Source organism: Excalfactoria chinensis, chromosome 1, assembly GCF_039878825.1.
Source record: "Excalfactoria chinensis isolate bCotChi1 chromosome 1, bCotChi1.hap2, whole genome shotgun sequence".
In the NCBI taxonomy this organism is placed as follows: domain Eukaryota; kingdom Metazoa; phylum Chordata; class Aves; order Galliformes; family Phasianidae; genus Excalfactoria; species Excalfactoria chinensis.
Window position 1 is genome coordinate 159947112 of NC_092825.1, and position 15920 is coordinate 159963031.

The 15920-nt window shown below is 38.0% G+C and overlaps 1 protein-coding gene across 1 annotated transcript in view; it reads right to left on the reverse strand.

Moving 5' to 3' along the window:
* Nucleotides 1-1327: 1327 nt before the first annotated feature.
* COG6 (component of oligomeric golgi complex 6) overlaps nucleotides 1328-15920 on the reverse strand; it is a 45753-nt gene continuing 31160 nt past the window's right edge. The window contains exons 14-19 of the mRNA XM_072360857.1: nucleotides 14216-14347; nucleotides 13539-13706; nucleotides 11484-11591; nucleotides 9951-10004; nucleotides 7208-7287; nucleotides 1328-3205 (exon numbers count right to left, since the gene is read on the reverse strand). Of these exons, the coding sequence (XP_072216958.1) occupies nucleotides 3058-3205; nucleotides 7208-7287; nucleotides 9951-10004; nucleotides 11484-11591; nucleotides 13539-13706; nucleotides 14216-14347 (690 nt within the window). The 3' untranslated portion in view covers nucleotides 1328-3057. The remainder of the gene's footprint in view (nucleotides 3206-7207; nucleotides 7288-9950; nucleotides 10005-11483; nucleotides 11592-13538; nucleotides 13707-14215; nucleotides 14348-15920) is intronic.

The window sequence follows — 15920 nt, forward strand, 5'->3', positions numbered from 1 at the left end:
CCCTGGGTTAATGGCAAAGTGACTCAGCAGGGCAAGCAAAGGGATTAAAGAGCAGCCAGAATTTTTTGAAATGAATGGAAAAGTTTAGTGGCTCCGAAAGTATTTCCCTCCAAGACATATTTCAAAAACTTTAATGAAAATAATTACAGCTGAGTCTATTAACAGACCAAATTCAGGGCTAGAGTTGTAAAACTCAGAGGAGGGAGAAGCATGAAGATGTAACAAAATAAATGTATTATCACCTTTCCAAACTCCCTTACATGTGTCTGTTTTCCCAGATGAGAAAAAAATTACTCTGGCTGAGCTGCTGCGTGCGTGCTATAATTAAAACAATGTCTGTACTTTATTTTCAGTGTAGTGTGCATATTTATAGAGAGAGAGTGAGAAAAGGCTTTGCAAAGATTGAACATAGAGGCATTGCCACTAAGTGCTGGCGAACAACCTTGTGTCCAGCTCAGCTCTGTGGCTTGCTGGCTGCTTGCTAATTCTGTGGATTGATGGTGAAGTCCCGGGGTATTGATTTTGTTTCTGGGGCTTGTGCAATTGGAGGTCAAAGATAAGGTCCCTAAGTAAAGACTGTCAGAAGATTTAGACATTGTCTCCTCAGGGGTATACTCACAGACACATCACAAACTCCTCCTTGTTCTGTCATATGTCATCCATTCCATGAAATGGAAATCCAGCATCCACCAGAAATCCATTGATTTCTGCTACATTCGAGCGAGCACAATCAAAGCTGCTCCATTTTGAGCTACGCAAGTGAAGCGTTTGGGTGTGCTCCAGGAACAAGGGAGATGTAGATTCCAAACTCCTTTGGCCCAGAACTCAGCTTACCCGCTTTGCACAAAAGTGCTCTTTGCATAAGGCAACAATGCATAATGAAGCCCTTTACTCACCTACTCTCAGAACTGGGTCATCTGAACACCAAATGCAGAAAGCACTGCCTGCTGGAGCCAGTTTCAAATGTGTTTCAGCACCATTTTCCCAAGCTTACTGCTAATGGAGTCACCCTTTGAAGACACATCCCTTGGTATGAAGTGTTTAAGGACCAAGAGCAGATGTGTTGTTGATACTCAATAAACTGGTCTATACACGGCCCCCAGTGCCACCACCCATCAAGATCCTGTTTGGTGCAACACTTAATGGGCCAATCCATAAAGCTGAGCAATGAGAGGACTGAAGCACCACAGCTGCTGGTGAGGAAATCCTGGGTATCTGTAAAATGAAAGTCTGAGAACAGCCGAGGAATGGCAGGTCCAAATGGAACAACCTTTTCCTTCCCGCTTTAGGAAGGCAAGCAGAGGAAATAACAACACGGAAGACCAAAGTCAGTAAATGGAATGCCTTTTATTGATTTATTTACTCATTTGTGACCCCCTGGCATTGATTTAATTGCACAGACCAAAATTAGTGACTGACCTTAACTTCTATGAGTTACAACTTTTACAGCTATTGCATTAGTATTAAGAGAAGATAAAATCACAGATAAGTCTCTACACAGACTCAAAGATGGGAAGGAAACTTCTTGCTACTCCTCATGCAAACTACCAGCTGATTACTGGAGACTGAGGTCAAGCTTAATTTGAGGAAAAAGTTCATTCTTAAGAGTATGTTAATCTATTAACAAGCTAATTTATAACCTTTTGACAACTGATGTAATTGTCACATATTAGATAATAATTACAGGCATACTGAGCAATACTAATATTATTAAACAATGAACAGCCTTCTGAATATGTACTATAGTAATGCCAAACCTGAATAATTTGAATGCCTTACCTAGTAGAAGAGCATAATTTTCCATTAAAGCTTGCCTAAGAAATATTTAAAAGCTTTTTTCTTATAGATTTGGAGTTCTAAAACAGATTAAATCCAACATTCACATTTACAGAAAAATTTATGCCTGATCCAAGAACTCCAGGGACACACACTTTCCAATCCTGTTATATTACACCAACAAATTATGCCCATTAAGAAAAGGAGATATTACTTCTGTGTGGTTTTACCACTGAAGCTGATTTCTGAGCACACTGATCTATGCCATGAGTTTTCCAAGAGACTTAAAATGTATTGCTGCTGTTCTTCTCTATTTCCTGCTCTGTTGCAAGCATGCACTGAATTTGGCTGCCACTAAGTATGGGTTCTGTGTGGGGAATATTAATATTGTTAAAAGCATCCATCTTAAATACAACTGATTCAATATGAATGAGTGCTTATCTCCCCCTTGATACCTACCTATAAGTAATGGCCATCCCGCTGTGCAAGAGCCCACTCCTAACCTACAGAGTTATTGGTCCCAACCTTAATTTTCAACTGATGTAAGGACTCCGACACAACAATTTCACTCAAACAAAATCCTTCTAGTAAAACACAATTAGAAAAATAATTTAAAGCATGAAGTTTAGGGTTATGTACATACACACACAATTCAAATATTCTTTTTTTCCTACCAAAAAACACCCGAACAGCAACACAAGACAATGGATACAAAAAAAAAAGGGATTTTGCTTCAAAGATTTAATCAATAGATTTTGAAAAAAAAAAAACCAAAACAAAACAAGTCAAATATGGCAAAATGATTTACGAGCTATAAAAGACCTGAGACATTGAAACTGTATCAGCCGCATTAAAATTAAACAGGCTCCGCGTATATTGACGATAGGCTGCGAAATGGAGTGAAAGAACAGAGAAAAGAGCAAATAAAAATATCAGTGAGGTCATAAGAGACACCGATTCAACATCTAGTTGAAAGGATTACGTATAGGCAAGGAAAAACCTTTCTCCTTTACTCTTTTCAAAGAGATTTCATATTGTCAAGGTCCATTTCCATTACAGGAATACATTAAAATAATTTTTAATCTATATTCTATTTTTCTGGCCTACAGAAGGTTTTCAAAGACACAGGAAAGACTTCACTTCTGCCAAGCAGATTAAAGAAAACCGCATTCCTACATATTTTAATATATAGTTACACATCAAAATTCAAGACAGAAAAATAACTCAATGCAAATAACCAAGACAGTATTACGGATTCTGATAAATCTGGGTGAAGCACGACTACGAGAGAAGCGCCTGAACTTGGTGAGGAGATCTGTGTAGTATCGTTTCTGGATCCTTATATTTATTTGAAGGATCCATCACAGCTGCGTATATCTCACTGTAAGCTCTGCAGACCAGTTCTGTCGACTGTTTTATTATCTGCTCTCTAAAAATAAATAAATAAATAAATAAATTCACAGAATTTGCAAACTGTGGGGAATAACAATATTCACTAAAAATATACATTAGAATTCAGTGTCGATTACATTAAAAAGCCCTTTTACTTCAAATACAAGAACAACTGAAAAGCTTTACAACAAAAGAAGGCTTTTCCATCTGCGCTGTACATACATGGACTCATGTATACGACTTTGATAAACAAGGAATTTGCATTTTTTATCTCTGCAATCATGAAAAGAAGGGAAAAAAAAAAAATCACAGAATCACAGAATGGTTTGGGTTGGAAGGGACCTTTAAGGTTCCAACACCCTGCTATAGGCAGGGACACCTCCCTCTAGACCAGGTTGCTCACAGCCCCATCCAGCCTGGCCTTTCTTGCTGACGTTTGTAAACATACACACTGTTTTCATCTATGAGCATAACATTTTCTGTTTGCTTTATCTTGACAGCACCTACTCCATAATCTGTCAGAGGAAGAGCTGAAAGTGATAGTGGTCAGAGATCAAGAATTACTACAGCCTTTTCCCAACAATACCATAAAGCCTGCATCCTGTTATTTTTTCAGATCTGAATGAGTAACAGCGCGTGAAGATTCCATGCTAAAATTAACAGGAAAGTTTAATGGTTTTTGAAGACAAATGTTTTTATTTTACATTGCCCACTGAATGCCTGCTTTGATCACCATGGTAATGTATTTACAGTTACATGTACATTTTTATCCAACAAAAACATAATTACAACTATTTTACAGCCAAACCCATACGAATGGGACATCAGGAGAAGTGGAGGAAATGGAAATGACCATGAACCCAGCTCCAGCCCTGCTGCAACTGATAGGCAGCAAAGGAATAAAACCACCAAAACTGCACTCACTAAAATGAGGGCTCAATTTACTACTTCTGACCACAGGGAGTGCAGACTGGCAAATCAGAAGAATTTTGAATACCGAGTGTGTAGAACTTTGTATTTTCAGGAAAAAAAATAAAATAAGAAATGGAAACTCTGAGATAATAGGTGAGACATATACTGCATTTTATGCCGAGGTGAAGTATTCTGTTTTTCAACAACCACTGCCCACTGTCTAATGATTAGATTATTAGAATACCTGAAAAACAGACTGTTGCCATAAAAGCAGATCTAGAAATGCTCTTTTAGCGTATTCGGAGTTTCCTGGTAAACAACTGTCTCAGAACACAGCTCAGGATCACTCAGCTACGGTAACGTGACCACCTTTTAAGGAAGTACTGCACAAAGGATTTGTGTAGGACTAACAGCATCGCACCAAATACTACTACATTAAAAGAAAGAGTTTATTAAAATATTCTAAAGGGCTGAACAGCACGAAATGAGTCTCTCCATCAAATAATGTCAATGTCATTAATCAGTACATTAGGATTTCAGTTGCCATAACAACACGATCCATTTTATCACCAACACAAATGGCAGCACTTTCTAAAAATAATTATTCCAGCATTCAGCTCCTGTGATCCAACACAAATGGAAAGAGCTTTACAAGACCAATGGCCACGGAAATAAATACCTTGAAACTTTTCTGAACGAGCAAAGGAATTTGAAAGACGAGATTATGCGCTGGCAAATGTTGGAGCGAATGCACTTCATGGTCATAAAGCTTAAATTATATTGCCAGTGAGTATTTAACGCACTAGTCCCTTATCAAAAGCATGCGGTCTGCTTTTGAGAATCAAAGAACTTCAGGGTTTTGAAGCTCAACAACTGGAACAGAGAATCACAATCACGCGATTTCAAGGAAGAAGTCTTCAAAACTGACACCAAATCTCTGTAAAACTAACTTGAAAATGATGACATGGAAATGACAGCACCAGTCAAATCTTTGACTTGAATTCTGAGAAACTTCAAAATTTTGCAGCTTTATTTACTACGGAAAAAAAAACCAAACCTGAATAGTAAGAAAAAGATTCTGCAAGCATCCATCTATGTAAACATGTGCTTTTGAATGCTTTTATTTTCAATTCTGTGCAGAAGCCAACCTGCAGTGTTGACTTACAGGGGGTTAATAAACCCCTTTCTGTCAGCTGAGCTGTGGCAGCTGTAACAATCATCCTCACATGGGCTCCGCACTCACATCTCTGCTGCCCACTGTTGCAGGATAACACAAATTTTGCTTAAATTGTGCCTGAGAGAGGTTTAAAAAGTTCATAAATGGAGTAAGATGAAGACTGCGCACATGACCAGTTTATCTTGGTTCATCTGACAGAAAGTAATGATTAAGTCAAGGCAATTTCAGTGCATGCCTACGTCTTTATGGCAGCATAAAGTCTACCTCAAAAAAATTGCTTTTGTGTTAGTAGTGAAAAATTGAAGCTTTCAAAATTCATTTACTGTTATTATGATTTTAAAATAGACCTACATTAAAAAAATATATACCGAGAGCTAAGATACCGGTTTAATAGTTTGACATCTAGAAGCTGAAGTTTCAATGCTTCTGTTACATTGCTGCTCAAGCTGCCTCATTTGATCTGCACTGCACAGCTGAACTGCAGGAACAGTGGCCCTAGCAGAGAGACCCAACAAACTGCTGAGAGGAACCAACATCCCCCACACCAAGCTATGCAGAGGGTGCATGGCGTGAAACTGGAAGTCTCTGAGTGAGAAAAACTTGAGAAACAAATTACCAGCAATAAATGCTTTTCCCTTGCTATATGGCACTTCTTCAGCTACATGATCAGAATCACAGAATGGCCTAGGTTGGAAGGGACCTCAAGGATCACCAAGCTCCAATCCCCTGCTGCATGCAGGGCCACCAACCTCCACATTTAACACTAGTCCAGGCTGCCCAGGGCCCCATCCAACCTTGCCTTGAACACCTACAGGGACGGGGCATCCGCAACCTCTCGTGGAAGCCCATTCCAGCACCTCAGCACTCTCTCTGTGTAGAACTTCACCCTGACATCCAACCTAAATCTTCCCTCCTTCAACTTAAAACCATTTCCCCTTGTCCTGCTACTATCTACTCTTTCAAAGAGTTGACTCCCCTCCTGTTTGTAGGCTCCCTTTAGGTACTGGCAGGATGCAATGAGGTCGCCCTGCAGCCTTCTGTTCTCCATGCTGAACAAGCCCAGCTCCCTCAGCCTGTCTTCATAAGATGCTGTAATACAGTCCCATTTGCAGGACAGGTAGCAGAAATGAGAACGCAAATGTTAGAGTATTAACTCAAAACGTGATGTGCCATTCACACTTTCTCATATCTTCTTGTAACATGCATTCTTGACAAAAACGTGAAAAATTATGTCAAGAAAACTTTTTGATCAGTGCAGCATATAATTCTCTGAATTAAAGTACTACAAAATGTCTTCATCTGTTTTGCATTTAATTGGAAAGAAATTCGTGGCATTTTCCCTAGCCTTAGGGTTCAGTAGGCCCTTATTTGTCATATTATATAATGTATTCATAAAACAAGGGAAGAGATAAATTATGAACTACTCACTTCTACACTTCAAAGGAAAAAAAAATCACCAACAAAAAAAGAAATCCATGTAAAAGTCACCTCAGAGCAATATCCAATAGCACAAAATGTCAATACCCTATAGAAAAAGACAACACATTTGATAATTTTAGACTTCATGGAGCAGTGGGGGTAAAAGAAATCTTGAGCAGAGAATTAAATATTTCATTTGCCTTCAGAATGCTTACAAAATAGTTCTAAAACAACTTACAGCTAAAATGACAAAAAAAAAAGCCAACACAGCATAACATGTTTAGAGCAGATGAGTGCAATTCATTTTGATGGCGACTGTTAAATGAAGAGTGAGTACTTCAGAAATTTACAAAATTACACATTCCTGTTTTTCAAAAACTGGTGAGTCAAAGCAAAATTGACCTGAAGTACAATGCAAATGTGATTACAGCTGATAACCCGAATTCATATCACGATCCACAAAAACCTAATCAAATTCATCTTTCTGATTACTATACAGGCATAACATGAATTCAGACTTAAGATACTTACTTCACACTGGCACTCAGAAGGAAATTCAGCTGGGACATCAACAGACTATCTGGAGCGGATAGATAGCGATCAAACTGAGCCTAGGGGTGAGAAAAAGAATATGAAATGAACAGAAATGACTCGCTGCATGAAGACAAAAATACAGATATCTGAAAAGTGGCTACGTTAAAGGGGCATCTTCTTACTTGATATGATTTTTTATATTCATTTAAGATAGAAGCTAACATAATATACAAATATTTAAGGCAGAGCTTAATAGTCTACAACAGCACCAAGTCTCAGCACCTGTGTCACCAAAATGTCAAGTTTCTGACTTTTGAGTACGGGTGGAAGGGAGAAAAATGAAAATGTAGCTTCCATATCTATGCAAGTTTTCTATGCAGACAGTGCATGTTGGTACACACCATGGAAGAAGATTAAGCCTGCCCTATTCAGTGCAGAGGGAGCACTGTGAACTCCAGAAAGAAATCTATTCTGTCCAAGTTACAACATGTTACTTTCTTACTTTTTCCAAGAAGCTGCTGCTTAATAAGCTAATGAGTAGTTAAGCTGGGAGAAACAAGACCAAGAAACCTACTTGAGGCTCCATTAACTCCATCCAGATTTACTTCTCCCCCACATAATATAGTGAAAAATACCGACGTGCTTTGATTTTATTAATTTGGAGAAGAAAGAACTAAGAAAGTTACTGATGTCTTCAAATATTTACTGTGTAAGTGAAGATGGTGCTAGGTCTCACAGGTGAACCCGTGAGAGATAATGGACATGTTCTTCTGTTCTTCCAAGCGATAAGGAAAACTGTGATTAAACTATTAAATTCTAGTTGGAAAACCCTCACCAGCAGCATCATTATCCCTGAAAAAGTTATCAAGAAATAGCCTAGAAAAGCTGTAGTGCCTCCATCCTTGGAGACAGTAACTCAGGTAAGGCCCTAGGCAACTTTATCTAGTAACACCAGTCTTCTGAAACAATGGATTAATCTCCTCAAGCTCCTAAATCCTAAAATCCATGCCCACTGTCATTTAAATACACCAAAGGTGGACATAAACAACTAATGAAGTAGGTCACAGTTCTCACAGGGTTATCTGCCAAGGCTGGGAATGCAGCGGAGATGTACTTGAGAGACGTATGGACTTTGCTAGAACAGCACATGTGAGCAGTTTGAAAGACTGTGACTTGGAAAAATTTCAAGTTGAATGTTTGCATGTACTCTCTCTCCCTTACAGCGTTAAGTCCTAGGAAGCGGACAGACTACAGTGACTGATGAGGTTTATGTGGGCTTCATCTCGGCATGCTGGGTTCAAGAGTGAGCAAACATACGCTAAAAAATAGTTGCAAAAAAAGATTACTTTCTAATTTTTCAAGTAAAATTATTAGTTACAACCATTAATCATTAGTACAGATTCAATTCAAAAACACGGTCCCCAAGCCACGGTCTTTAAATTTCTTGCAGGTCTACAAGACTACAATAAGTAAAAGATATTTTAAATGCAAAATGCATAAATACTGATAAGAATGCATGCTGATCTGAGTAAATCACAGAATCACAGAATAGCCTGGGTTGGAAGGGACCTCAAGGATCATGAAGATTCAACCTCTGCCACAGGAAGGGCCCCCAACCTCCACATTTAATACTAGACCAGGCTGCCCAGGGCCCCATCCAACCTGGCCTTGAACACCTCCATGGATGGGGCATCCACAGCCTCTCTGGGCAGCCTGTTCAAGCACCTCAACTCTCTCATAGTAAAAAACTTCCCCCTGACATCCAACCTAAATCTTCCCTTCTTCAACTTAAAACCATTTTCCCTTGTCCTGAAACCACTGAGTGCTCTGTGCCAGAGCTCTGCTCTTCCAAGCAGCTTGGAATTCACTGGTTTAGAACTGGAATGGAGGAAAATAGGCTATACTGACACCACTAGGAGGGATTCAACATTCTTAAAATGACCCATTTCCTGAATCAAAAAAGACAGAGCCTTTCCCTTCCAACGAATTCAAGCCCCTGTGTGATCTCAAGATTTATATGAGGATGTTTTCATGGGGTGTGTGTGCACTGCTGGATGAGGAGGACTTGTTTACGGTTAAACTTTCAGAATAAAGCTAAACTTGGCTAAGCAAGAAGAGTGACACATCATATGTTATTGCCCACTGAACTGTGATATTGCAATCTCTATGCAAAATAGCCTTCACATACACAAAGAATCAGCTGATAATCTGTTTTAAAATATAATTTAGCTTCCAGCTTAAACTATATATATATATATATATATAACAAATATAAAGAGAGAAATAACTGTGGCATATGCCCAGCACTTAACTTCTGAGTTTAGCTGAACTATTTGCATAAAATCAAAGCCTTAGGTCTAAAATTATAAATGATAGCAGAACCTATATTTCAAAGCGTTCTAGCAAAAAATAAATTCTGGTGATTAAAACTAATTAGAGCTAAGTATTTGCTTTTAGCAATTTACGATGACTCATGGGATAACATTATTATAAGTAAAATTCTGCTTCTCAAGACTTAGAAACTAATATTCTATTACTACCAGTTCATAAATTATTTATGAATTTATTACTTCAAGTGGTCAAATTACTACAAATGAAGAAAATATTCCCAGACATGTAATTCAGCTACTCTAAAACAGCGTAGCTGGTGAGATGAATATCTACTACATCACACAAATTAACAGAATGCTTTCCCAGGTCACAGCAACGCTACCACAAAATGAAATTGGAAAATGCTTACCATTGCTACCTTCAGGGACATGGAATCCAGACTTGGCAAATTTGAAAGAGGACCCTAAGGGGGAAAACAAAATAATAATAATAAAAAGAAGCCTCTCTAGCATTCGAAAAAAAGACAAGAAATAATAAATTCTACAATCTGTTCAGTACTAAATTGTTACTTAGTCTTGCTACAGGATATTACATGTTTGGAAACTGAATCACCAGCGCTGCAAATGCGGTAACAGTTCATTTGTACTTCACCACTCCCTTAGATTAAAAGTTTGGAATACTGTCCTTTTCATATATCCTTTTTCAAGTTCTTTTCTCCTCTTTTCGCCATTAGACAATAAAACCTTGAAAAAATCTTCTACAAGGTCTGGGATAAAAACTCAACTGGCAGCTGTCCAAATGGCCCTGGTGTTCCAGGATTACAGAGGACAATCTCCACCTCCTCATCTGTTCCCGGACCATGCTGAATTCAGCTCTGCTCCCCAGTAACCTTTCTGTTTACGTGGCATTACATGCATACATGCTGCCTCACCCTCTAACAGATCTTGTAACTATCTCACCCCTGCAGCCAGCCAGTGGACAGATATGAAAGAAAATTACTACCGGAAATTCTATCCACGTTCCATTAAACAATCTGCTCTAGTCTATTTGAAATTGGTTTTAGAAGAGGAGATAAGCTTATGAATAGGAAATCAAACTGAGTTACTAATTTCTGCATTTAAAATGGTTCTCTAAAAAAGTCTGTTGAGTTTGGGCACTTTATATAAAAATACTGCCTGGACAAAGAACAGGAAACTCTCCAATATGGTGCCACTTTCTTCTGTAATCACTGTTCTTCACAAAAGATCACAGGTAAAGGGGAGAGGGGAATAATAACAGCTAGCAGATAAGAATGGTGATTCTAAAGAAACAAAGGACACGAGCCGCAAATGTCAGTTTTCAACTTGTTCTAAGAAATCCCATGTTTTCACTTTTAGAATCAGATCGTCTTGGCTCTAGAATAGGTAAAGCAGCGAACAAAGCCAAAAAGCTACTATTAAACTAATCTGAAATTACTATTATGCTCATCTAACATTTTTTCACAGAACCAAGAAAAGCAGTAGTTGTCTAATGCATGCAAGGTATCTACTCTGGAAATGGATACCACAGTAGGAAAAAAAAAAGTGAATGTTACATGCACAGTAGGTCCAATATGTCCTATGTATTGTGGAAGGGATAGACAAACTCACTACTTGTGTTCTAGAGCCAGCTCCACTCTAATGATTTCAGAGGGATATTATGCTACCTGCACAGTTATTCTGAGAACATATCTGCATGAAGGAATGATGCATCCCAAACCTGCTAGGCTTGCTTAACACATAGCACGAGGAAAATGTGTACTTGCAAGGTACATTATATTATATTAATAGTCCTGGCACTGTATGAAAAATCCACAGAATTTTTTCTTTCACACAATACTTAATTTACAAAACTAACAATACCAAAGTTGTTCTGGTTGGCAGTATGCAACTATCTTCTCAATACAACCAGTACATTATCTTACCTGTTCTGGTTTGTGCTGCTGCACAGAGTTATATATGTAACTTAGACCAGCTCTAGTTAGGACGTAGGAAGCTTGTTCATTTATGAGTGTATCTAAATGAGCTTCAATCTGAAATTTTAAGCATAAGATATTTAGAAAATATGCATGAGAATATAAAACAAAACTAGCTCTGGAGTTAAAATGTCTAGAAACACAAATAAGAAAAGGAATACGATTAATAAGGGAAAACACAAACACATAGAGCATAATTACTGCATCCATTTACATCTTCTATACTATGAGGAACCGGTGACTAAAATTATTGATAATTCTTTACAGAAAAGCCCAGCTTTTTTGCATTAGTAAATTCAAGAGCACTAAAAATAAATGAAAGCTCTTATAGTTCTTTGAAAATATGTGATAAAAATCATTCGGCTTCTTGAAAATATCAAAACTTATAAAAAAATATAAAGCTGTTAAATGACAGTCTCTCAAAGGAAAAAAGAAATTGAAGCTAAAATATAGAATAGGGTCATAGAATCCTTAGAGTTGACAGGGATCTTTAAAGGCCAGCTAGTCCAACTCCCCTGCAATAAACAGCTACATCAAGGTGCTTAGGGCCTGATCCAGCCTCACCTTGAAAGTCTTAAGGGACATGGCTGCAACCACATTACTGGGTAGCCTATTCCAGTGCCTCACCACCCTCAGTGTAAAAGACTTTTCCTTACATCTGACCAAAAACTACACCTTGAGCTTAAAATCATTTCCCCGGTAGTCAGTAAGAAACTCAGTAGTGATAGCCACGTGTTTATAAAGAGCTGACTGAAAGAACAAAAGACAATTAATTACAGAAGCCAAACCAATAAGTCCAGTCACAGCAAAAGCAATCACCTTTGAGTAATTGGGGAAGATTTGCGATTAAACACCATTTTACAGATCACTGTCCCGTATTTATTTCACCTCTATTCTAAAGGAAAATCTAACATTCGTAATATATCCAACTCTAGTAAAACACATGACTCCTATGTTTGATATTTATAAGCATTTTACTTTCTAAAACTGTTTAGAAAAATGCACCTTTTACAAATCAGGGGGGAAATCTTAATATTTCAATTTGGAGATTTTAACTGTCTTCAGGAGTTCTTTTTTCCTATGAAAAACGTTTCTTACTTAATACACCATTCTACCTTCACTTTGATAATCTACTTATGTATAATCTTAAAGGGGTTTTTTTCCAGTCTATTTCTGTATTCGTAGAACACTTGAAGAAAGCAATTGGCATTAAATGCATAACCTTCAGTTTGACTGCTTTTTTTTAAGAATAAATCAATTGCAACATTTACTGTGAAGCTCTGATAATGGAAGTTCAAAATGCCCCAGACAGTTTGGTGAGGTTTTCTGTTTTGTTTCCCAGCTAAAAGGTGCTAGAAATTCTAATTAGGAGTAGAAAGGAGGAAATGGCTCACAGCCAATCTTCACTGATGCTTTCAAATAAGAAGTTGAGACACTTTTTTTCCCCCAAAGTCTTCGAGCTTGAAAAACTCTCCTGAGAGGCACTGCAGAGATTATCATGTAGCATAACTATAAATGGGCAATGCCTACGTTTTTTCCCAAACAGTTTATAAACTACATTTCCATTTTGAAATGGTACCAAATATGAACGACTAACCTGCCACACCAGGTGAAACCTAACAGATGGTAAAAAGAAGAACTGAAGTAATGACCTCACGTATACTGTACTAACACCCCATAGGATGAAACAAAGCCAGCTTTTTAACTCAGCTTTCAAATTATATTTGCTTCAATTCACACAAGTTTGCAAGCTAACTAGAATAATGAGAATGACTTAGAAAATGAAAGTTTTCATTGATATGGGTTTATCTGTAACTAAAATAAAACTTCCCCGATATTTTTTGTATGTTTGAAATAAAGGCTTATAATAAGAGCCCATTTCCTTTAGAACTGATCAAAACCCAACATTTTTAAAGACACCTGAGTTCACATCACCACTCATAGTCTGCAAAACAAAACAAAAACAGTAGTGAGTATATTTTCAGCTGGGCTACCATGGCTCACCTGAAACTGTAACATTTCCAGACGTTTGTCAGTGAATTCAAAGAGAGCCAAAGTAGTCTTCATCATGTAAAGTGAATTTACCATGAAGGTTGCCATGTCAGCTGTGCCCAAATTACTAGCAGACATAGTACACATCTGTAACAATGGATCTAACACACATGACAGAACCTAAAATAGAAAACACAAAGAGAAGGGAGGAGAGGAAGGAAATCATGTCACATGAGGCTTCTAAGCTCATTCTGTCTCTATCATGTATTTATTCTCCAAAGCAGAACAAAGAAAAATGAGAGTTTCCAACTGTGAAAGCAGTTTTCTACTGGATTTGTCAGCAGGAGATCAGCTACCATAGTGATGGGAAAAGTACAAAAACCTGAGAACAGATTCTAACCTAGCAGGAGGAGGAGTAACCCAGATTAGATAATTGGCAATTGTGCAATCTTGATGGAGTATTTACTTAATGGAGTAGTAATTGGATAACTGAATATAGACACTGTGCTAAGAGTAGCACTCCATACTGTACTGTAATTATCCACTTAGTTAGTCACCATCTTATTCACACTGAAAACTTGAGTTTGGAAGAAGGCTCTAAAATGGGACCAGAGGAAAAAGATTAATGGACCAAGACAAACCTGAATTTACTTTCTTTCCCCCCCACTTCTCTCAAAGCTCCCTTGTACCTGCACAAAGTCCGCCTGACGGGCGTCCAGTGGAACAACAGATGAGTCGTGAGATGCCAGAACCTCTCGTAGCAAATTAAGTGTCTGATTTAGTGCAGAGCTTGGGCCAAGATCAGGAGGTGGGAGCTCAACCTAAAGAACAAGATAATCTGTTTTTGTTTTTTTGCTTATAAATGCCATTTACAGCAAACTTCATCAAACCTGGTGGCACAAATGCAAACGCCTAACAGCAAAATTACACATAGCCACACAGAAGAACTTTACTTTGACACTGGAAAAATCTAGCACATTTCAGATAATAACTGCCTAAAAGTTTCAGAATAATCATCCCATTCAGTAACAAACAAGCAAAACCAAATTTCTCCCCTCATTCAAAGTAAGCCTATTTTACAGCCTAGCAATCTAAAGAAACTCAAATGCTACAGTTTCTGGTAGTAAAATATATATATATATGCTTGATTAGGTGCCAGAGAACAGCCACACTGTTAGCACCAAGTTTACTCTGAGTGAGGCTTCTTGTAAAAGCCCCATAATTGAGCTCTGGGAGATTAGGGCCATACTGCAACAGCTGAATGAAGTCATCATTTCCTTGTTAAGGCTACCTCGCCTATCACGTAAAGAGGCCGGTAAGAGTGCTGCCACACGCAGCCGTAGACATAGATGCAACAGTCTTAATGCCTTTTAAGTTTGTATCTTAAATTATCAGCATACAAATGACCTGCACGTAAGCTCAAGCACACCTACAGAAATTGCAAAGGTAGTGTGGGCTCTGGATTGGAGACCTATCTCAAAGGTAAGAGAGATATGAGAATCACAGATATTTAAAAACCATAAAGAATACACTTTCTGAGGAAGATTATGAAGAGTTGGAGAACAGAGCAAATGGACATTTGACAGCATAATCTCTTTCCAGAAGGATGTAGGGAGAACTAAGTTTGGCTTAATCTAGGACTACTTTCTGTGTCTTACTCAAGGTGTGCAGCTGCAGCAGAAACAGGCAGTGTCTTCAAATCTCTTAAGGCTTCTGCTCAGTAAGAATATAAGGTAGCTCTGGATGGTCCCCCTAGGCACAGCCAACATGCTCCATATCCTTTGCTAAAGCAGATCAAACAAGAACTCTTTTGGATCCTTCTGAACATGAAGTGTTTCTCAGCACTCATTTTCCAAGAGATAATATAGTCAATTCAAAGAACAGTTGTTGTTCAGCATAAACAGTTGAAAAATTTAAACAGATATTCTCCTAGCAATGAAGTAACAGCAATTTGGAAAGAAGCACTTACTATTCGGTGCTCATTAGTAGCAAAGTCTACTGAAATTTCCAGCAATGAGTGACTTTCGTCTTGTTTATTCTTGTTATATTAGGGGTATTGATCGTGCCCTGAACACACTGTTCTCAGACCTGAAATGGACCGTGTTCAGGGATATTTTGTCATTAATTTGAGACCAGAGTCTGATAGGGCTTTCACATCCAATACAGATACAGATCATGGCAATGATAATTTCAGGCTTCTTTACACAATTAAAGAATTTTTGTCCCTTCAAGTAGATGATGGCCAGAAGCCTCTAAATTAGCTTCAACTTTCATTTAACCTGTTCTTTTGAAGTTCCTTGTTCCCATCTAGAAGATAGTAGACAACATTACTGGGAAAGAAAACATTACGAGGAAAGAAGTTAAGATCTTTGAAATATATTTGAGCCAGCTTAA